This window comes from Nomascus leucogenys, chromosome 14 (genome assembly GCF_006542625.1).
Source record: "Nomascus leucogenys isolate Asia chromosome 14, Asia_NLE_v1, whole genome shotgun sequence".
In the NCBI taxonomy this organism is placed as follows: Eukaryota; Metazoa; Chordata; class Mammalia; order Primates; family Hylobatidae; genus Nomascus; species Nomascus leucogenys.
In genome coordinates this window covers 74961999-74986317 of record NC_044394.1, presented here as the reverse complement: position 1 = coordinate 74986317, position 24319 = coordinate 74961999, and the positions used below count along the sequence as shown (strand labels likewise).

At 44.7% G+C, this 24319-nt stretch overlaps 1 protein-coding gene across 1 annotated transcript in view; it reads left to right on the top strand.

Annotated features, from left to right (window-relative positions):
• The window catches only part of SH3RF3 (SH3 domain containing ring finger 3), a 370655-nt gene that overhangs the window by 219801 nt on the left and 126535 nt on the right, over positions 1-24319 (top strand). The window contains exon 3 of the mRNA XM_030827021.1: positions 16887-16982. Coding sequence (XP_030682881.1) covers positions 16887-16982 — 96 coding nt within the window. The remainder of the gene's footprint in view (positions 1-16886; positions 16983-24319) is intronic.

Below are 24319 nucleotides of genomic sequence, written 5' to 3'. Positions count from 1 at the left end.
AGGGACTGCTTCTGGCATTTTACATGTGATTCTTCCACACAGTTTACTTAGGGGAGGGAAATCTTAGGCGCTGGATGTGGGTTTATCCAGAGCTGCTGAGGGAACTCTCCAAGGTTTTCAGTGATCGTGGCATTTCATGCTGAGCTCCCAAATGCCTGATGTGTGAGCTGCGATACTTGCCAAGATGTGCCTTTAAAGTGGTGTCAAAGAGCAGTGTGCTCCGCCAGCCACCTCCAGTGGCATCCTAAAGGGACAGGGAAGGCAAGCGTCGGCACCCTGCCCCGCAGCCTCTGTTCTTCACAAAGGCGCATCTGTGTCTGTGGCTTTCCTTCTCCCCAGGTGGAAGTGAAAACACAGACTTTGGAAGAGCCAGTAAATGAGTTTAAAATGCACTTTAAAGACCCCTTGTAGATGGCAGGTCCTAACATGTCACCTGAATCCTTTGTGAATGTATTATTTACCAAGCTTTAGGAAGAAAGGTGATATAGTTTTTTGATAACACTTTATGTTCATAGCTCAGGCTTACAATCATTTGGGACCACCCTGAGACCACCTGAATACAAAGGAGAGCCACTGCCATATGGTAACGGCATTTGGTGTATTTCCAAAACTTGGAAATACCAGGGAATAGGGAAAACAGCATATGGAAGTCTACGGGCCCACAGTGAGTAATGAGCACTTGACATGAAACCTGTAAATGAAATTGAGCTTTGTATCTGAAAGAGAAATGATGTCGTGGAAACAAGTTTCATTCATAAAATTCTTGAATGCTGGCATATTGGCCCAGAAACTTGTCTGCCTCATCTGACTCTTGGTGATGCCTGTGGTTTCTGGTTTGGTTTAGTTCACTCATCCACATCAAGCAAGGGTTGATGGACTAGGACTCTCTGACCAAATCCTGCCTGCCAACTGTTTTTGTAAATAAAGTTTTATTGGTACACAGCCATAATTCATGTATGCATAACTGCTGTCATGCTACAATGGAGGGTTAAGTAATTGACCTACAACTCCCGAAATAGTCTCTGGCTCTTTCTAGAAAACGTTCCTGACCTGTGACATAGAGCACAGCACTATCAGGGCCAAGGGCACAGGTGTTGTCCCTGTATGCTCCCTTCAGCGTGGCTTTCCTCTTCGGCCATTGGGAGCCTCTGGTACTGAGTGTGCATCTGTTGGGAGACAGTGAGTGGAGAGCCTGGGGACGCCCTCCTCTGTGAAGCAGCAGCTTCACACGCAGGTCCAGCGCATGTGGATCAGTCTTGCCATCTTCGTATACAAAGCCCATTTGGTGTTTTGAGGAGGGGTATTTCTCCATATACTAATGAGTCTGTGAGGCAGGTATTTCCTCCTTCCTTGTCCTTCTGAAAGCAATGGTTTCAGGTTTTTGTAACATGAGGACAAATCAGAGACCTGTTGTGATCTAGCCATGAAAAGTTGCCATTGTTTCCCTGGTCCTGCATTGGGGGTGGAGAATCATTATTGTTTCCAGAACACACCAGATTTATGCTGGTAGCCCTAACATGCTACAGTGAATGTTTTCATTGCCCAGCACTCAAACATTCCTCTTTGGGGATTGCAATTATTGTGGGAGTTTGGGTTAGAGGCCGAGCTGGGGAAACTTTCCTTGACATTCTTAGAGTTAATTATGGATTTTTAGGTACAGGGAGTGGCCAACTTCCTGCACCCCAGTATTTTCCCAGTTCAGCCTCTACACCAAAATGAGTGCCAACTAAATAGGAGCATTCTGGATCCCACCACCCTCCTGAGGTCCCAGACAGCCACAGAAACCAGAATTTCCCCCATTGATATTTGAGCCAGAACAGACACCTGCTGCCAGGTGCCACCACACTGCAGCTACGTCTATGTTGGACTTGCCTCTCTAGCCAGATGGAGCCATGGCAGGGTCCACTGCTCATTCACTAATCTCACAGTAGCACAACACTCGACATGTTTGGGTTTTAGACGCCACATATGGCAGCCTGGTGGGGTTTTCATGTGCTTTCACAATACCAGATGCTGACCTTCTCTTTACCACAGGCCCCCTCCTCGGGAGGGGATAGTTTCTTCCTCAGCTGAAGGCCCGTCCTGGGGCTTGGCACTTAGGAGATGCTCGAATATGTTGGTGGTGTGATGAGGAGCAACCTGACCCTGCTGAGCACTAGTAGTGATGGCCAACTCCTGGCCTGTGAAGCACACCCATCTTTGGACAGCCCTGCGTCACAGGGAGCCTGCCCCCATCGCAGTAACATGGGGACGTTGATGCAAATCCCACCCTCCTGGGTGACTGAAAATAAGCCTGGTTCTTCAGCGTGGTAATGATGTCAGAGCTTAAAGACATGATCATGGCCCCCACAGCGCTCTCACTTCCCAGGCTGAGCCATCCCACCTCCTTCCCTGGCTTGCCATGACTCGGTTCTGGACTGTTCCGTGATGGTCCACTTCTGCAGCACAGGTGTCCTGTAGAGACATGCTAGCACTGAATGCAACATTCAAGGCATGCTGCTGCATGTCCATACCGGATAGACTGTTACCTTTTTTTAAAAAAAATTTTTATTATGTTATATATAATATATATTTAATAATTATATGTAACATACCAGAAAGCTCACTAATCATAATTATGCAGCTTGATGATTATCACAAACAGAATATATTCTTACCTAGTGATGAAATGATGGATACTGGGGCTCCTGTGCCTCTGACAGTTACCAGCCCGCCCTCCTCGCATGTCTACTAACGCTACAGATGAGTTGGGTTTGCTCTTGAACTTTAGATCAAGGAATCATGCAGGATTTATTTTTGTGTCCAACTTTGTTTTTTCTCAGTTTTATATTTGTGAGCTATACCCATGTTGTTGTAGGGCACTGTAGTTAGCTCATTTTCATTGCTCTATGGTGCTATTTTAGGTTTTTAAAAAATAGGCATTATATTTTTAGAGCAGTTTTAAGTTCACAGCGAAATTGAGCAGAAGATACAGAGATTTCCCATAAACCTCTGTCCCCACATGCACAGCCTCCCCCATTGTCAACATCACTCACCAGAGGTAGTGCATTTGTTATAATCAATGAGCCTGTATTGACACATCGTTACTACTCTAGGCCTATAGTCACTCTTGGTGCAAAGTCTACTGATTTGGACAAATGCACAATGTCATGTATCTGCCATTGTAGGCCCATACAAAGTAGGTTCACTGCCCTGAAAATCCTCTGACCTGCCTATCCATCCCTCCCTCCCCCACCACCCCTGGCAACCACTGCCCTTTGTACTGTCTTCATAGTTTTTCCTTTCCCAGAATGTCATATGGTTGAAATCATACAATATGTAGCCTTTTCATAATGGTTGCCTTCACTTAGCAATTTGCATTTAAGGTCCTTCCACGTCTTTTCATAGCTTAATAGCTCATTTCCTTTTTTATCATTGAGTAATATGCCATTATCTGGATGTACCACAGTTTGTTTATCCATTCACCTACTAAACAACATCTTGGTTACTTCCACGTTTGGGTAATTAGGAATAAAGCCACTCTAAACATCCATATGCAGGTTTTTGTGTGGACATAAGCTTTCAGCTCCTTTGGATAAATACCAAGAAGTGTGATTACTAGTTTGCATGGTAAAATCATGCCTAGTTTTGTAAGAAATTTCCAAACTGTGTTCCAAAGTTGCTGTGCCATTTTGCATTTCTGCCAGCCGTGAATGAGCGTTCCTGTTGCTCCATATCCTCATCAACACACTCCACACTGCACTACACACTGATTAGAATCACAAATACATGACATTGTGCATTTGTCCAAATCAGTAGACTCTGCACCAAGAGTGACTATAGGCTTAAAGTAATAACGATGTGTCAATATAGGCTCATTTATTGTAACAAATGCACTACCTCTGGTGAGTGATGTTGACAATGGGGGAGGCTGTGCATGTGGGGGCAGAGGTTTATGGGAAATCTCTGTATCTTCTGCTCAATTTTGTGTGAACTTAAAACTGCTCTAAAAATATAATGCCTATTTTTTAAAAACCTAAAATAGCACCATAGAGCAATGAAAATGAGCTAACTACAGTGCCCTACAACAACATGGGTATAGCTCACAAATATAAAACTGAGAGAAAACAAAAACACTGATTAGAATCAGTGTCTAGTGATATCTCATTGTTGTTTTTATTTGCATTCCCTGATGACATATGATGTGCAGCATATTTTCATATTCCTGTTTGCTACCTGTATATCTTCTTGGGTGAAGTGTCTTCTTTGGTGAAGGTCTTTGACTCAGCATTCAGTCAGACTGTTTTCTTATTGTTGAGTTTTAAGAGTTTTCTTGTGTGTATTTTGCATAATAATCCTTTATCATAGTTGTCTTTTGATAATATTTTCTCCCAGTCTATAGCTTGTCTTCTCATTATCCTGACAGTATCTTTTGCAGAGTACAAATTACTAATTTTAATGAAGTCTAACTTACCAATTCTTTCCTTTGTGGATCATGCTTTTGGTGGTATGTCCAAAAAGTCATTGCCAAACCCAAGGTCATCTAGATTTTCTCCTACATTATCTTCTAGGAGTTTTGTAGTTTTGTATTTTACATTTAGGTCTGTGATCTATTTTGAGTTCATTTTTGTGAGGGGTGGAATGTTTATTTCTAGATTTTTTTGCATGTGGATGTCTAGTTTTCCTACCACGTTTATTTTAAAAACTATCTTTTCTCCATTGTATTGTCCTTGTTCCTTTGTCAAAGATCAGCTGACTGTATTTATGTGAGTTTATTTCTGGGTGCTCTCTTCCATTCCATTGATCTAGTTGTCTATTGCATTGCCAATAACAGACTGTCTTCGTTACTGTAACTTTATTTTCAGTCTTGAAGTCATGTAGTGTTGGCCCTTGTTCTTCTCCTTCAATATTTGTTGGCTATTCTAGGTCTCTTGCCTCTCCATATAAACTTTAGAATCAGTTGGTCAATATTCACAAAAGAACTTGCTGATACTTTGATTGAGATTGTGTTAAATCTATACAACAAGTTGAAAAGAACTGACATCTTGACAATATTGAGTCTTCCTATCCGTGAACCTGAAATATCTATTTGTTTAGTTCTCCTTTGATTTCTTTCATCTGAGATTTTTAATTTTCCCTATATACATCTTGCACATATTTTGTTAGATTTATACTTAAGTATTTCGTTTGTACCTAAGTATTAGGTATAAATGTAAATGGTGTCATGTTTTAACTTTTGAATTTCATTTGTCCATTCCTGGTACAGGTTGAGCATCACTAATTGGGAAACTTGAAATCCAGAATGCTCCAAAATCCAAAATTTTTTGAGCACCAACATGATGCTGCCAGTGGAATATTCCACACCTGACCTTATGTAACGGGTTGTAGTCAAAATGAAGGCACACAACACACAGTTTCTTCAGCATCCTCAAGGGAGAAAAGACCTTCCCAGGACCCTTCAGCTGTGATATTTATTTTCCACACATGCCCAGATTCCCCCATGCAAGCACAACCATAAAGGGTCATAAAATGGCACATGTGCAGGCTGCACATGCCAATGGCAGGTTCTCTACCTGAAAAGAGAGATTTCTATGACCATTGTTGAGGCAGATGACTCTGGAAAAAAATATTTTTAAAAGCCATCCAGCAGAATGTCTCCTCATCCACAGAGGACCCACTTACTGGTCCCTTAACCACTTCTGATGTTTCCTTGCACCAAAAAAAAAAAAGTATACACTTACCTTTTAATCAAAGCACAGCATCATAGGTAGAGACTGAAAGCCTGCCATTGTTTGTTGTTGCTGTTAACAGCTGATACAGGTATTCTGGAGAGGCTACTGTGCCACTTAGTTACTCTGAGCATGTAATTTTTTTCACTGTATTAATAATATGTCATATTTTTTACTGCTAAATACTGATGTGTGAATAATTGTAAAAAAATGATTGCTTATTGGTAGCATATAAATCCAGAGTCAAAAGTGAGGCTGATGCCAAAGAACCACAGATGGTCCACATGGGTGACACCCTTTGCTTTCTGTAGGCTCGATGTACACAAACTTTGTTTCATGCACAAAATGATTAAAATGTTGTATAAAATTACCTTCGGGTTATGTGTATAAGGTATATATAAAACACAAATGAATTTTGTGTTTAGACTTGGGTCCCATACCCAAGATATCTCATTATGTATATGCAGATATTCCAAAATCTGAAAACATCTGAAGTCTAAAACACTTTTGATCTCAAGCATTTCAAATAAAATATACTCAGCCTGTATATAGGAAAGCAATTGACTTTTGCATATTAACCTTGTATCCTGCAACCTTGATATAATCAAGTATTAGTTCTAGAAGTTCTTCAGTTGGTTCTTTCAGATTTTCTAAATAGATGATCATGTCACCTGTAAACAAAGACAGTTTTATTTCTTCCCTCCCAATCTGTACACTTTTTATTTCATTTTCTTGTCTTATTGTATTATCAAGTATTTTTAGTATGATGTTAAAAAGCAAGGGCAGAGAGTACATTCTTGCCTTGTCCTTGATCTTAGTGGGAAAGTTTAAAGTTTCTCACCATTAAGTTTCTCATAATTAGGTGAACTGTAGGTTATTTGTAGATGTTCTTTATCAAGTTGAAGAAGTTCCCCTCTATTTCTAGTTTACTGAGAGTTTTTATCATGAATGGGTATTGGATTTTGTTAAAAGCTTTTTCTGTATTTATTGATATGAGCATGTGATTTTTCTTCTTTAGCCTGTGGATATGGTAGATTACATTTATCGATTTTTAAATGTTGAGCCAGCCTTGCTTACCTGGGATAAATTCCACTTGGCTATGGTATAGAATTCTTTTTATACCTTGTTGGATTAAATTTTCTAATATTTTGTTGAGGATATTTGCTTTTATGTTCATGAGATATATAGATCTGTAATTTTCTTGCAGTGGCTTTATCTGCTTTGGTATTAGGGTAACGTTAACCCCATAGAAGTTAGGAAGTATTCTTTCTGCGAAATATTCTTTTCACGTCTTTCAGAAGTGAAAGAGATTGTAGAGAATTGGTATAATTTCTTCATTTATATGTTTGGTAGAATTCACTAGTGAACCTATCTGGGCCTGGTGCTTTCTGTTTTGAAAGTTTGTTAGTTATTTATTCAGTTTCTTTTTTCAAAATGGAGTCTAGCTCTGTTGCCCAGGCTGGAGTGCAGTGGCGCGATCTTGGCTCATTGCAACCTCTGTCTCCCTGGTTCAAGTGATTCTCCTGCCTCAGCCTCCTAAGTAGCTGGGACTACAGGCACACGCCACCATGCCTGGCTAAGTTTTTTGTATTTTTATTAGAGATGGGTTTTCACCATGTTGGTCAGGCTGGTCTTGAACTCCTGACTTCAAATGATCTGCCCACCTCGGCCTCCCAAAGTGTTATTCAGTTTCTTTAATAGACAAAGGCCTATTGAATTATCTATTTCTTCTTGTATGAGTTTTAGCAGATTGTCTTTCAAGGAATTGTTCCATTTCATCTGGGTTATCAAATTTGTGGACATAGCATTATTCATAATATTCCTTTATTTTTTTTAACATCCATGGGACATATAGGGATGCCCCCTCTTTTATCCCTGATATTAGTACTTTGTGTCCTCTGTTTTTCTTGGTTTGCTTGCTAGAAGCATATGATTTTTATTGATCTTTTTAAAGATTAATTTATTGATATTTTTATTTCATTGATTTTTCTCTATTGATTTTGTTCTCAATTTCATTGATTTCTTCTTTTATTTCTTTTATTTATTCTTTGCATTTAATTTGCTCTTTTTTCCCTAGTGTCCTAAAGTGAAGATTTAGATTATTTATTTTAGATCTTCCTTCTTTTCTAATCGATGCATTCAGTGCTATAAATTTCCCTCCAGGTACTACTTTTGCAGCATCTCACAAATGTTGCTAAATTGCATCTTCATTTTTATTTAGTTCAAAATATTTTTTAAATTTCTCTTGAGAGTTTTTCTAAGACCCAAGTGTTACTTGGAAGTATGTTGTTACATCTCCAAGTATTTTGGGATTTCCAGCCATCTTTCTATTATGGATTTCTAATTTAATGCCATTGTGGCCTGAGAGTAGACATTGTATGATTTCTATTTGTTTAAATTTGTTAAGGTGTGTTTTGCGGACCAGGATATGGTCTGTCCTGGTGAATGTTCCCTGTGGGCTTGAAAAGAATGTGTAATCTGCTGTTGTTGGTTGAGATATTCTATGGATGTCAATTGTATCCAGTAGACCGATGGTGCCATTAAGTGCTATTAAGTTCAGTTATATCCTTACTGATTTTCTGCTTGCTGTCTCTGTCCATTTCTGATTCAGGGGTATTAAAGTCTCCAGCTGTAATACTGGATTCATCTACTTCTCCTTCTGTCAGTTTTTGCATCATGTATTTTGACACTGTTGTTAGGTGCATGTAATGTTAAGGATTATTATGTCTTCTTGGGGAATTGACCCCTTTGTCATTATGTAATAGCCCTATTTATTCTGATAACTTTTCTCACTCTGAAGTCTGTTTTGTCTGAAATTGATATGGATATCTTTTGATTAGTGTTAGCATGTTATCTCTTTCTTCATTCATTTACTGTTAATCTACTTGTGTGTGTATATTTAAAGGAGGTTTCTTGTAAACATATAGTTGTGTCTTGTTTTATTTTATCAACTTACAATTTTTAATTTGTATATTTACATCATTAATTTTCAAAGTGATGTGTGATAGAGTCAGGTTAAATTCTACGATATTTGCACTATTTTATTATATTTGTTGCCCTAGTTTTTTGTTATTTTTCCTGTCTTTCACTCTTTTTCTGTCTTTTGTGGTTTTTATTGAGCATTTTTAATTTTCTATTTTCTCTCCTTTATTAGCATATCAGTTGTATCTCTTTTTTTACTTTTTTAATTGGTTGCATTGGAGTCTGCAATATTCATTTACAATGAATTCAAGCCCACTTTCAAATAACTCTATGCTGCTTTGCAAGCAGTATGAGTACTTGTAATAACAAAATAATATTTATTTCTCCCTCCTGTTCCTTGTATCATTGCTGTCATTCATTTCTCTTATACATGAGCATTGTAAGTGTATGTAAACACACACATAAGCATAAAATGATCAAATACATTGTTTTTATTTTAAACAGTTATTTGTTAAATCAATTAAGAATAGCAAAAATAAAAGTTTTAAGTTTACTGCCATTCCTTCTCTGATGCATTGCCTTTCTGTCTGTAGATCTGAATTTCTGACCTATATTATTTTCTTTCTCTCCAAAGAACTTTTTAAAAACAGTTCTTGCAAGGCACATCTACTGGCAACACATTCACTCGATTCTTGTTTGTTTGAGAAATCTTTATTCATGCTTCACTTTTTTTTTTATTAATTTTTTTTGCACACAAAACAATAAACATTTTCTAAAAATACATACAAACAAAAAGATGCGTATCAAACATATTAGGAAGGTTGCACATGGGAAGTCGGGGAATAGAAATGGGGGGTGGGAATTAAAATAAATGAGAGAGGGACTTTATATGGATCAGTGATAATAACTCAATCCTCTATTTGACAAAGAAGAAGGAGAAGGAAGAGGAAGAAAAAGAAAGTGGGATAAAGGATCAGAAAGGGAGGAAAATAGAAAAAATTAGAGTATGACTCCAGGGTAGACCTGTTTTGTTGTCACTGAGTTGGTTGGTTGGTTTGTCTGTTGTATTTTTCATGTTTCGCCATGTTGGCCAGACTGGTCTCGAACTCCTAGCCTGAAGTGATCAACCCGCCTCGGCCCCCCAGAGTGCCGGGACCCCCAGAGTGCCGGGACCACAGGCGTGAGCCACCACGTCCAGCCCCCACATTGCTTCTGGCCTCCGTGGTAGACCTCCCAGAGGGGGCGGTCAGGCAGAGGCGCTCCCCACATCCCAGATGGGGCGGCCGGGCAGAGGCGCTCCTCACTTCCCAGACGGGGCGGCCAGGCAGAGACGCTCCTCACTTCTTCCCAGATGGGGCGGCCGGGCAGAGGTGCTCCTCATTTCTTCCCAGACGGGGCGGCCGGGCAGAGGCGCTCCTCACTTCCCAGACAGGGCGACTGGGTAGACGTGTTGCTCATTTCTTCCCAGACGGGGCGGCCGGGCAGAGATGCTCCTCACTTCTTCCCAGACGGGGCAGCCGGGCTTTTGAAGGATAATTTCACAGGGTACAGAATTCTAGGTTGGTAGGTTTTTCTCTGTCAACACCTTAAATATTTCACTCCACTCTCTTGCTTGCATTTTCTTTTGAAAATTCAAATGTAACTCTTTTCCTTTGCTCCTTTATAGGTAACGTGTTTTTTCCCCTCTGACTTCTTTCAGGATTTTTTCTGTATCTTTTATTTTGTGTAGTTTGAAAGTGCTATACCAAGGTGTCATTTTTCTGGCATCTATCCTGCTTGTTGTTCTCTGAGCTTCCTGGATCTGTGATTTGGTGTCTGACAATAATTTGGAGAAATTCTCAATTATTATTGTTTCAAATATTCCTTCTGTTCCTTTCTATCTTTCTTCTCCTTCTAGTGTTCCCATTACATATGTATAATTGCCCCACAATTCTTGCTTTGAAGTTGTCCTACAGTTCTTGGATATTCCATTATGGTTTTTTTTTCTAATTTTTTTTTCTGTTTGCTTTTCCATGGTGGAGGTTTCTATTGAGATATCCTCAAGCTCAGAGAGTCTTTCCTCAGCTGTGTCCAGTCTCCTAATAAGCACATCAAAGACATTCTTCATTTCTGCTACAGGGTTTTTGATTGCTAACATTTCTTTTCTGGCTCTTTATCTTTGCTTACATCACCCATCTGTTCTTACATGCTGTCTAGTTCATACATTAAAGCCCTTAGCATGTGAATCATAGTTGTTTTGTATCCCTGGTCTTAAAAATCTAACATCAGTTGCCACATCTCAATCTACTTCTGATGCTTGCTCTGTCTCTTTAAACTGTGGGGTTTTTTGCCTTTCAGTACGTACTGTGATATTTTCTTGATACCAGACATGGTAGACTGGGTAAAAAGAACTGCTGTAAATAGGCCTTTGGTGCTGTTGGGGCCATGTGGCCACAAATGTTCTATAGTCCTGGGATCAGGTCTCAGTCTTTCAGCAAGCCTGTGCCCCTGGCCTGTGAACTTCCCCAGTGCTTCTCAGTTTCCCCCACTTCTCTGTAGGTGAGACAGGATGGCTACAGTGGGTTGAAGTTGGGTATTTCCCTTGCCCCCAGTAGGTAAGGCTCTCATAAAACCCCAATGGGGGCCAGATGTGGTGGCTCATGCCTGTAATCTCAGCACTTTGGGAGGCCAAGGCAGGCAGGTGACTTAAGGTCAGGAGTTCGAGACCAGCCTGGCCAACATGGTGAAACCTTGTCTCTACTAAAAATGCAAAAATTAACTGGATATAGTGGAACACACTTGTAATCCCAGCTACTTAGGAGGCTGAGGCAGAAGGATCGTGAGACTCTTGTCTCAAAAAGAAACTCACACACACACACACAACAAACAAACAAACAAACAAAACATCCCAGTGGGTGAGGCTGTAGTTAACTAAGCTTATCCTGTATGTGGATCTTATTAAGCACAGAATGCTTTGGCATGTTTCACAGTGGTTCCTCTTCCGCTCACCCTGCCAGAAGCACGAGTGGATTTTTCTCTGATATTCACTATGAAGACTTAGTGGAGCTGCTCCTTGAGGCACAAGTCACAAAGGTGTGGGGCCCCCAGTGACTGGGCCCCTGCAGTTCTTACCTCTCAGGCTGTCCACACTGAACCTCCAGCACACATCAGTTACAGTTCAGGCCCTGCTAGCCGAGCACTGCTTCCCACGGAGGCTGCTGCTCGCGGATTTCTGGTATTTCCCTATTGATCTCTTCAATTTGGGGGGCAGCAGTTTGCCCTGTGACCTCAGTTCTCTTACAGATCTAAGAAGAGGGGTTGCTTTTTCAGTTTATTCAGCTTTTTTACTCGCTGTTAAGATAGAGTGGTGACTTCCAGCTTCTTACATTCTAGACTGGGAGCCGGACACCGCCGTTAGCTTTCTTTATTGAATGGTGTGTGTGCTAATACACCTTTAACAACCAACTCCTAATGATAGTTACTGTGGTGGTTGTATTTAACTAAAAGCCCGAGACACTGTTTTATTTCATTGATCTTCTTATCAAGGAACATTTATGTTATTTTATTTTTTTCCCTGAATGTAGAAATTTACAATTTGCATTTATCCATGGTCCTGGCTGTCGACTATACTTGAACTATGATCCTGTCATCGCAGGTCTCTGTCCCTTTCACTGTTACATTGCCTGGAAATCAATTTTCTTTACAAAAGTAAAGTATATTTTTGATATTTGGTTTTTCAACATTTAAAAAAATTTCAGAGTGGAAATATACGTGTCATTTAGAAGCACAAGAAAATTGCATGCTTCTTGCTTTCTTCCTGAATTTGTTTTCTGGCATATAAGACAATTCTGTTATGAAACTATTAAATACTTGGTATTCACTGAGATTATTTGAAAAATAGGAAAGAAAAAAATAAATATAAAAGTGTTCCACCTCTTCCATCTCCTAGAGTTATCCATTCTTTAAATTCTTTTTCTAGGTATATATATATTTAAAATTTTTTAACCAAAAATAGTAAAATTAATGATGACATTCCACTTTATGGGCACCATGCATATGGGTTTGTATCTTACTTTGCTTTTTTCATTTAAAAATAACTATCAAGTCCACTAAGTAAATTATGGTATATTCATGTAATGGAATGTAACTGTGTAGTTAGTGAGGGAGATCTATATGTACTGTCACTAAATGATCTTTAGACTAAATTAAGTGGAAAAAAGCAAGATACAGAAAAGTGTGGTGAATTCACTACCATTTATATATTTCTAAAAGGTATGTATGTATATATGTGTGCATATATGTTTATGCATGTATATATATATGTATATATATATACATACTTCAGGAGAATATCTCTGTACTTCTGGAAGGCTATATAAGAAACTTTTTGGCTGGGCATGGTGGTTCATGCCTGTAATCCCAGCACTTTAGGAGGCTGAGGTGGAAGGATCAGTTGAGCCCAGGAGTTTGAGATCAGCCTGGGCAGCATAGTGAGACCTTGTCTCTACAAATAATAATCAACAAAATTAGCCGCGTGTAGTGGCACATGCCTGTGGTCCCAGCTACTCAGGAGGCTGAGGAGGGAGGATCACGTGAGCCTGAAAAGTCAAAGCTGCGGTGAGCTGTGATTGTGCCACTGCACTCCAGCCTGGGCAACAGAGCAAGACCTTGTCTCAAAAACAAATAAATAAATAAACAAAAAGAAACTTATTAATGATTGCTTTGTGGAAGGTAAGCTGAAATACCAGAGATCAGGACTGGGATTCGTTTTTTGAATTTTATTTTATTTTATTTTATTTTATTTTATTTTATTTTATTTTATTTTTGGGGACAGAGTCTTACTCTCACCCAGGCTGGAGTGGAATGGCATGGTATTTGTCTGCTTTTCCACTGTTTTTTTAAGTCTTTATATAGTAAAGACATCAAGCCTTTGTCTCTCATGTATCCTGCAAGTATTTTTCTAGTTTATTTGCCTTTTTGTTTTATTTCTGCTATTTTTAACATCGAGTATTTAGTTTTGCTGTAGCCAAATCTTTGTTATCATACCTTGAAATACATTCCCCAGTTCAAGATTAAACATCTATTCATATTTTCTTGGACATTCAAGTTTAATCCTTATGGAATGAATTTTGGCATATACAGTGGATTAGATAACTAATTTTATTTTTTTAATGATTAGCCAATTTTAGTCACATTTTCTAACTGATTATTGCTGGTATATGAGAAAGCCAATGATTTTTATGTATTTATCCTAAAACTGGCAGCCTTTCTCAAATTCTTATTCTAATACTCACTTGCTTCTGTATTTTTCTAGGTAGAAAATTATATACCCTTCTTTCTAATATTTATACTTGTGTCTTATTTTTCTATTTATTTGGCTCTAATTTCTAGACCAATGTTAGATACCAGTGTGGATATCATGGTGTTTTCTTAAAAAAAAAAAGAAAAAGAAAGAAACAAAATTAATCTGGTATTTTCTTCTTTTTGTTTTTAATTTTTATAAAATTAAATTTCTGTCTTGTGATATTTTGCTCTTCTGACTGCTCTGACGTGTGGGAAGCCTTTGGTTACCTCTCCCTTTATGTGATCAGCAAAGCCTTAGGCCCTTAGGCTGGTGTGAGCTGGGCCAATCATGCCTTGGGCCTCTGCTGGTGGTGAGCTTGAGAGGCAGGTCAGGCACAGAGTTCCAGAGCATTCTATGGGCGCCTCCCCTAAGCCAGGGCTCCACTCTAGTGCCCTCATGGTGATTAGAAAAGCCCCCACACTCTCGGCTGGGCACGGTGGCTCATGCCTATAATCCCAGCACTTTGGGAGGCTGAGGTGGGCAGATCACGAGGTCAGGAGATCGAGACCATCCTGGCCAACATGGTGAAACCCCGTCTCTACTAAAAATACAAAAAAAAAAAAAAAAAAAATTAGGTAGGCGTGGTGGTGCACACCTGTAGTCCCAGCTACTCGGGAGGCTGAGGCAGGGGAAATCACTTGAACCCAGGAGGCGGAGGTTGCAGTGAGCCAAGATTGGGCCATTACACTCCACTCTGGCGACTGAGTGAGACTCCGTCTAAAAAAAGAAAAAAAAGAAAAGCCCCCCACACTCACGGCTGAGCGTTGCTGGAGGGACGCTCTGCTAAATGCCCCCAGACCTGAGGCTGACTTTTGGGCCGTGTGAAGTGATATGATGCTCTTAGAATGCTTTTTACATTTTTCTGGCCTATAATGTCAGTTGGAAAAGGTGGCATTGTAAAGTCGTAAATCTTTTTGGTTTGGGTGTTTTTGAAGCTGGGGGTTGCAGGAGAGGATGGGGAAAGCGAGGGGTGTGATTGCCTCTGGTGGCCCCCATGCTCTACTTGTTCTCCTGGGAGAGGGTGGTTTGGAAGAGGCATGGGAGGAGCTTCCCAGCACAGAGCCCAGCCTGCCTTCCTTCTGTGTGATCCCAGATGGGCTGTCCAGCTCTGTTAGATCAATGCTGCCTCACCTCGGATGGACACCAAACCCTACGGCCCCCTCAGCTCCCGGTGAAGCAGTTTCTCTGATGATTTCATGGACCCCACCAGCCTAAAACATCTCTCCCTCTGACCTCAAAAGAGGCCTGTAAGTCCCGAATTGCTGCTTTGTGTTACAGCATCAGAGGCTCCTTGGAAAGGCGGCTGGTGCACTCTGACGGGCTTCTCCATGAGGCCATCTCTTGGCCATCTCCTCCTTAGCCTGTTAAAGTCACACATGGGCCAGCTGGTCTAGCAGAGAACAAATAACGGGGCAGTTTAGGCTGACAGGCCTTGGGGTGTTCCGTGATGCACCTGGCTGCCTAAGGAAGGATGGTTCTGGAGGAGGGAACAGAGGTTCGCCAAAGGCCCCTTGGAGTGACACCCGTTTTGCCCAGGCCATTGCTGTGGTAGTCTCTGTCTCTGTCTCTCTCTGCCTTTTTTTTTTTTTTTAAGATGGAGTCTTGCTCTGTCACCCTGGCTGGAGTGCAGAGGTGCGATCTCGGCTCACTGCAACCTCTGCCTCCCGGGTTCAAGCGATTCTCCTGCCTCAGCCTCCCAAGTAGCTGGGACCACAGGCGCACGCCACCATGCCCGGCTAGTTTTTGTCTTTTTAGTAGAGACTGAGTTTCACCATATTGGTCAGGCTGGCCTCAAATTCCTGATCTCAGGTGATCACCCGCCTTGGCTTCCCAAAATGCTATGATTACAGGCATGAGCCACCGTACCCGGCCGTCTGTCTCTCTTGACCCTTGTTGCAGCTGTTTTCTCCTTCCCCCAGGGCTCCTCTCTGGTCACGTCTCCCTGTGAGTCCCCATCTCTCCTCTGTCCTTTTCCTCTTCCTCCCCACTTCTCATCCGCCCTGCCATTCGTCTTTGTGTCTCCCGGCAGCTGTGACAGTGTCCTGAGTATTTCCTTCCTCGATGACTGCCCATCTCCCAGTCTCAACCCCCCCGAAAGCCCGCCTTTCCTCCTTGCTGCCTGCCTCTTCCTTTCTCTTTCCATCTGTTTCCACTGTGTGCATTTATACTTGGTATTGTTTAATATTCCAAAGAATTTAAGAGGGTTATTGAAAGCTTTATGTGCCCACGACTCTAAATAAATGTAGTTGGATTGGGTTATTTTTTTGTTCTTGGATGAAGCGAGAATCTTAAAGCCTTTTCTACTTAGCTGAATTTATTTTTCTTCCAAATATTTTTATTTCATTAAATAAATAATACGAGTTGCATTTTAAAGCCCTAACTCTATGGTACATTGCCAGGCTTTCCCATTTGGGGCTCTTTGCAGCTATAATCAATAGTGTCAGAAAGAGAGGGTGCTAGCTGGTTGCAGTGGCTCACACCTGTAATCCCAGCACTTTGGGAGGCCAAGGCGGGCTGATTGCCTGAGCTCAGGAGTTCAAAACCAGCCTGGGCAACATGGCAAAACACCATCTCTACCAAAAAATACAAAAATTATCTGGGTGTGGTGGCACACGCCTGTAATCCCAGCTACTCAGCAGGCTGAGGCAGGAGAATCGCTTGAACCCAGGAGGCGGAGGCTGCAGTGAGGGGAGATTGTGCCACTGCACTCCAGCCTGGGTTGCAGAGCGAGACTCTGCCCCTTCCTCCAAAAAAAAAGAAAGAGAGGGTGCTCCTGGGTGAAGATGTCAGATACCTGAATGGATAATGCACTCTTCTTGGACCCATTCCTTGGAATCTCTTCCGAGCCTCCACAGTACTAACTAGAGTCTTGTTTCCTTTTGTGTTGTGTGTGTGTCCGTGTGCTTGTGTCCACGGTGGACCCGGAACTGCAGGACGAGATTCTGACGGTGCTCAGGAGAGTGGATGAGAACTGGGCAGAAGGCATGCTGGGAGACAAGATCGGGATCTTCCCGCTCCTGTACGTGGAGGTAAGACCGTGCCGCCCTCCCACACTTGGCTCCTTCTTGCCCACCCTTGTTTCACTACAGTGGGGTCACCTGACATTGAAGCCCCTTTTCTAAGAGAGAAAGAGGATCCTCCACAATAGCCTCTGGCCAGAGAGCTGCTGTGTGTGGGCTTTGATTCACCTCACGGGGTCGGTGCTGTGAGCACTGCCTTGGCCAGTTTTGAATGGTCTGTCCCAGGCCTGGCTGCAAATCATCTCACCACGTGGGCAGTGGCAGCAGGGCCCCCTTGTGCACCTTCCCCCTTTTCTCAAGGGACCCCTGCGCCTGGCACCCATGCTTCTCAAACTCCCCCAAGTGCTGCTGCTCTTTTCTCACGAGCGCCAGAGGGGAAGAACCCATCCCGAGGCAGCATTTTACCTTCCCACTGCACACGGATTAGAAGGAACCGTTATTGGCCGTCTGCAAAGTCCTCCTTGGACTCTGGGTTATTGGGCAACTCTTCTGCCTGAGAGGCACCACAGCAAAGGTGCTTTGAGGCTAATTCCAGACCTACTAATTTCCTTTCCCTTTTTTTTTTTGAGACAGAGTCTGGCTCTGTCGCTCAGGCTGGAGTGTGGTGGTGCCATCTCTGCTCACTGCAAGCTCCGCCTCCCGGGTTCACACCATTCTCCTGCCTTAGCCTCCCAAGTAGCTGGGACTACAGGCGCCTGCCACCATGCCCAGCTAATTTTTTGTATTTTTAGTAGAGACGGGGTTTCACCGTGTTAGCCAGGATGGTTTCGATCTCCTGACCTCATGATCCTCCCGCCGCCTCAGCCTCACAAAGTGCTGGGATTACAGTCATGAGCCACCGCACCCGGCCTTCCTTTCCCTTTTCTGTAATTAAAGCACCAAGTTTCTAGTGAGTACGTTTAGGGTAGCTGCTGCGCAGGAAGCATCTTAACGTGTGTCTTTAAAACACCTGCTAGCCTCGGGCTGTGTGTGTGTATGTAGGAGTATTTGCCTATGGCGTGTGTGTCTGCCATTTGTCAGTGCAAGCCCACATGTGCACATTGGTGAGCTGACCACATGCTTTCATCCTGTAACCACCAGCGTCATCCCATAAGAGTGGCTTCAGTGAATGCTTCCTGAGTGCTTGTTGTGTGCCAGACACTTGTAAGTACCTGCTCATTTAATCTTCTCAGCAACACTGGCATATGAAAACCATGAGTGGCCCTGCTTTACAGATGAGCAAACAGAAGTGCAGAAAGGTTATGTAGCATTCTCAAGGTCCCACAGCCGAGGAGTGGCAGAACCAGGGTTTGAGCGTGGGCCTCTTGGCCGTAGACTCAGCCAGCCCTTCACTCTCCTGCCCTCACACCATCTCCTGCCTCTCCACTGTCTCTGGCTAATGAACTGCAGTTTATTCAGCTCAGTGCTGGGCTCCATGTGTCCCCCCTGCCTGACACACTTAAGGGCTTCAGACTTGGCACCGAAAGCCCACAGGTGACATGGCCAGATTTGCCACACCTACCACGCAGTGTGCAGATACTTAAAGATGTCTGTTTAAAACATCTGTCAATTCCCCGTTGCCTACAGGATAAAGTCCAAATGCTTTAGCTTGGCATTCAAAGCCCTTTGCAGTTAGGCCACAGTCTATTTTGCAGCCTCGTCTCTCATTTCCTCCCCTCTTCCCCAAATATTCGGGACCAGTAGTTCTCGCACATTTAGTTTGCTTGTGCTGCCCAGGCCATCTGAGGCCCTCCCACAGCAATGGCAGATAATTCACACACACACTCTCCTGTAAGACTCACATCTGCCCTCAACACTTTGCAAGTTTCCATGTATTTGCACATTTGCTTTAGCTTTTCTGTCCTGGTGCTTAAGACCAAAGAACTTAATGCATGAATACCACTTACAATATTGTCCAGAAGTCAGAAATCTGAGCTCTCGGACATTTTTAGCTGGCCAAACTTTTTTCTCCAGGAAGATTCTTACTGGGATACCCAACATATACATGAATGTTCACAGAAACTTCATTACGATGGCCCTAAACAGCATACCACTCAAGTGTCCATCAACAGTGGGATGGCCGAGGAAAATGCAGTATATCCATATAGTGGAACGCTCTCCCACCACGCATGTGAACAAAAGAGTAATAGCTTTAAGGGCATAGGCAAATCTCCAAGTCAAATTTTTGAAAGAAGCCAGACTTAAAAGTATATGCCGTATAGGTTTTTTTAGGAGGTTCAAAAGCAGAACTCCTCTGTTGTGACAGAAGTCAGAGCAGTAGTGACCTTGGGGATTCTGACTGGAAGAGGTAAGGAGGTTCTGGGCTGCAGAAAGGTTTCGTTTCCTGATCTCGGGATGGCTGCACACATTATGCAGCTGTAAAATGGTGTCCAGTTAAGGTTTGTGCACTTCTAACTGCAATTTCAAAAGCTAAGAGCAAATCTTACAGGGCAGGTAAGATCTTACCAAGGCAGCTGACAGTAGCGGAGGTGGCTGAAGACTGCTTTTGGCCCCTCAGCCCCTCCTCTGAAAGAAGCTGTCAGGCACCATTGGGAGTCCGCAAGTGGGTGCAGGCCCGAGACCCAGTCCAGCAGGCCCTCTGTCATCTCTTCCTGGTTCCACAGGCACACTCAGAGACAAACTGGGGAGTCAGCCGCATCTATGCCTTCCTGCAGCATGACTGCCTGTGGGTCTGAAAAGCCACCTTAAAGCCCTCCTCCCTCAGGGCCATGAGGAGGGCTCCACAGCCCCACCTGCCCCCACACCCACTCACAGGTTCTGCCTCCGCTCTTGGGCACAGCCCCTTCCACCCACCTGGATAGGAAGCCCTGGACTGTCCTTCAGGCTCAGAGACACAGACCTCCTCCCAAGCATCCTTGGGCAGGGGGACCCACTGCCCCTCCTGCCCCTTCCTGAGATGGCTGCCCATGCAGTACTGGGCCCTATGCCACACACCCATAGCCTGGTGGCCTCGGCTCGGACACAGGCTCCCGGGCTCTCAGCAGCCACTGAAGACCAGCCTGAACAGGTGTTTCCTGGGACTTTTCATTCTTTATGTACTGACTGCTTGCACCCCACACACCGCATGGATCCTGGTGGATTGGAAAGTCTTGGTTTGGCCCAAACTGCTTCCCTCTGGGAGGCCGCACAGGCATTTGAGGTGGGAACTTGGGTGTTTGCAGGGTTCCTGAGAGAGTCAGACCCACCTGCCAGGAGGGAGCCTGGAGCTTCCGTCTTGGGCTACTGCGCAGGCAGCCAGCACAATCCCAGTGATGCTTGTCCCCTGGTGCATGAAGGAATGTAGCAGACCCGTCACCTCACACTAGAGGGTTTCTTCTTTCATGCTTACGTAAGCTAGGATTGCACCAAGGTCTCCTCCACAGCCGCTTCAGCCGGGATCTGCAAGCACCTGGCAGGGTTCTACCCAGCGCACAGCTGCCCTATGGGGTTCACAGAGGGACTCCCACCTCGCCTGGCCTCATCTGGCCTCAGCTTCCCATCAGCGCAGTACAGGCCATGATGCTAAGCCCACGGTGGACCTTACAAAGTAAACGAGAGTGTGCCCTGCACAGTGCTCTCCCTCCTTGGTCGTGTCTCCGCCTGGGCCTGCCAGTGGCACAGTGAGCTGAAGGGCACGCACCTGGCCTGGAGCCAGCCTGGCCTTGCACTGCTTCAGCTGCTTTCAGAGGAGGTGGACCCCGTCCTGGACATATGTACCTTTCCCTCTGCTGTTCTATAGAAATAATCCCCTCTCCACAGCCCCTGGCGCCCACCTGCCACAGGCATTCACCCATGAGCTGGGCTTGCTGCACCTGGGCACAGACCCCATCTGTGCTGTGCTGACCGGAGATGCCTCACTCCCTGCCCAGCTCCTCTGTCCATGGCTCCATCTACTGTCATGTCCTGGAACCTGCCTCCTTGTCCTTTTCTCCCATCGTTTTGCAAAAAGATGTGAGAAACTCTCCTGCGGCCATCCCCACGCCAAGACCCAGGGCACATCTCCCTGACACCTGTTCATCAGATGCCAGCTGGGCAGCACCCTTTGCCAGGAGCCTAGGCTGACCCTGCTCCAGTGTCCACTCAGCGACACAGAGAGGAGCGGGCCCGGCCTCTCACCCTCTGGAACTCTAGTCTAGCAGATGGGACAAGAATTAAATCCAAACACTCCACAGGGCCCTCCTTCTGGGTCTTTAGCCCTTGAGGTTTTCCAGAATTTCAGAAGGCGCTTGTTCTAAGGGGAGCGAGGATGAGCCAATCTGAGGAATTCCTCCTCACCAGTGGGCCAGGGCAGGGTGAACTCACAGGAGGATGGCAGGCGAGGGACTCTGTCATCCAGAGTTCTGCCCTTTCTGTAGCATGAGTGCCGGGGCTGAGCACCCCTGCAGCCCCCCTCTTTTTGCACAGGGTCCAAGCCAACCCGCTTGGGGTCAGGCCTCAGCCCAGCCCTCGGCTGTTCCCTGAGAACAGGGCCCATTCCTCATAGGCCCTGATGGCAGGACCATGAGCAGCCCATGGGCAGTTCAGGGCAATGTGGGCTTCAGAGCAGACCTGGCTGGGCCCAGCTTGTCCTACATCACCTGCACATTGAGGGCGTGGCCTGTGGTCAGCCCCTTTACCTTCCTGAGCCTCAGTTTCCCCCCTCAAACAAGGGCAGTGGCAGACATCATAGGCTAGCCATGAGGCATAGAGAAGATAAGGACACACAGGCCGGGCTGGCCGGGGTAGGCAGAGAGCACTGTCCCGTGCTGGTGGTGGTGGTGTAAATGTTTGTGGAGTGAAAGCTGCTCCTCGGTCCATCCCTGTGTTGATTGAAGATCACTGTGTCATTGCTGAGCACTGAACACATTTGGCCTGGTGTGGCTGAATGGGTTTGAAGGCAGGGCAGTTTCCTGCCTGCGTGAGGTTTGCAGTTGGATGATGTCAACAAAACCAGGACACAGGTCCAGGGTGTGGACGCTTAGGAGAGGCAGCTCTCTTGGCGGCTGTCTTTGAGGAGCATTGTCAGGAAAGGAATCAGCTCGGGTTGGAGAGACTTGGGGGCGGGACACAGGCTGCCTCTGGCTGCTCACACAGAGCCTGGGTGGGCGGCTTGCACAGAGACTTAGAAGGCATGTTAGCAAATACGCCAGTGACTCCTGTCTGCGAGGAAAATCTCTCCATGGGGCCAGAATCCTGATCCAAAAATAGTTCAAAAAAATGGTGAAAGGCAGTAGACACAAATGTCAAGCTCTGCCTCCACGTTAACATCAGTTGTCCAGGCAGAGTAATGGGGAGACCCGGAGCTCAAGGAACCAACTGAAAAAGACCCCCTAGAGATACTGCTTTATTTGTCCTAAATAGGATATTCAGAAATTGGCTGCTCCCTGCGTTGCTGGTGTGTGCGTGAGTGGTCACCTAGGTAGACCCTCATGCCCCCATCCCACACATGCATGTGGTGGCATCCCAAGGATCCTTAGAGACAGCCAGCATCTTAGCATCTCTGACAGTAAAGGGCGGGGAGTAGGAACCCTTTCCTATGTTCCCTCAAGTTTCTGTGGTGAACAGTGACCATCCTGTGCCTAGATAGACCCTAGCCTACAATGTGAGGACAGACAGAGATGGGGTGCAGAGCACCTGTCCCGGCAGCCAGCACACACCCCAGACAGGTCTGCTTAGGAAGGAACACAGAGCCGCTCAGTGTCCGGGCTATTTTGCTGCCTTTGGATTTGGCTTGGGATGAAAAAGTAGGCGCCTTTCCCTGGGGGAAGGTCTAGAATTCGATTAGAGCTGTAACTGTTTATTCTTGGCGTTTTCCATTGATTGTCTGCTTCTATTTGAGCAGCTTTTCGGGGGCATGTGATGGGTGCACACTCCTCTCCACTTGGCTAATAAGAAGTGTGAAGCCTGAGGGTGTTGGACCTCTGTGGGCCAGCAGGGTGTTGGTCTGTGTGGGGAGATGCTGGAGCACGTGGTAAGCAACGGGTCACAGATGAGAGGTGAAGGTGGGGCTCAGCTGCTGCTGATGAGCCTCCTGGTCGTCCCAGTGTCTACTAACCCAGAAAAAGGCCATGGCATCAGTGGCTGTGGTAAGATAACCCCAGGATCCGGGGAAGAAGCAGAGCTGCAGGGGGCGGAAGATTCAGGCTCTGTGACGCCAGACCCAAGCCTCTGTCTGATGTCAGCATGCTTGTACCTTAGTTGGTTGTGGAATTAATATGGCGTGGTGTTCGGGAAAATTGTGGATGGAATGCTATTTATAGATCCTGGAAAAAATGGCAGCCGAAATGAAAATCCTTATTTAGCGAAATAATATAATACCCAGAAAAATAGCAGGAGTTCCTGCTGATGACCATTTCCCATTTGAGAGTGCTTATCTTCAGCACAATGATGATAGCGTGCATCATCAGACCACTGGGTTCTAAGCCTCAGTCGATGCAGCAACATCAAGCTCAGTTCCTCCTGCTCCTGTAGCACAGGTGCCTCCTTGTCAGTTTATCTTTTACAAAGAGAGGCTATTATTTTGCAACTCTGCCTCTTAAGTATGCTGTTGAGACGTTTGGTGATGACTTAAAGGCACGACGACAGCTGTCATTGGGAGCGGATAGCTCTGGCATTGTTGTTAATTGTGCACACTCCGCGTTCTGCACTACCTCAAAGTAGTGAGCAGCTCTGCTGTGGTTGGATTTGCCATTTTACCTTGGTCTTGTGGGTTTTCAGTCCTTGCTTGGGCCGGGCGGGATGTGTTCAGGGAGGAAGAGAGGAAGGGTGTGACTTCTAATGAGAGCCACAAGGGAAGTATCCCAGGTGCTGAACTGAGGCTCCTCTCTCCTCCTCAGCACCTCCAGACCTATCTGACCTTGTGGTCCAGGTGGGTTCACCCACCGGCTTGCACTCTGGGTCAGGGAGCTGGCTTGTATTCACTGTCCTGGTCTCTGCCTTTCCCCCTCCTTCCAAAGACCCCGTCAATTCCTCAAAGAGAAACCCAGCGTGCCAAGAACCACATAGGCAGTGGGAGAGGGACGGAAGGATGGGGGCTGTAGTTCTCAACTCCCAGTTGACTTTATGCATCCCCACCTGAGTTGGAACACCTCTGGCTCTTGATCTTTCCTGTGAACTGGAGGCTGCATGGGCTTATGGAGCTATGTGATGCTTCTGAGGCACCCTCCTTGTTCTTTGCATGCCTGATAATTTTCAGCTGGTTACAGACTTTGTGAATTGTACTGTTTGGGGTATTGGACATCTTGGCATTCCTACAGATGTTCTTGAGCTTTGTTTTTTGTTAAGTTGCTTAGACTCAGTTTGGTGCTTTTGAGGCTTTGTTAGGCAGGGCCAGGGAAGCCTTTCATGTGGGGCTAATTTCTCTACTGCTGAGGCTATAACCTTCTCTA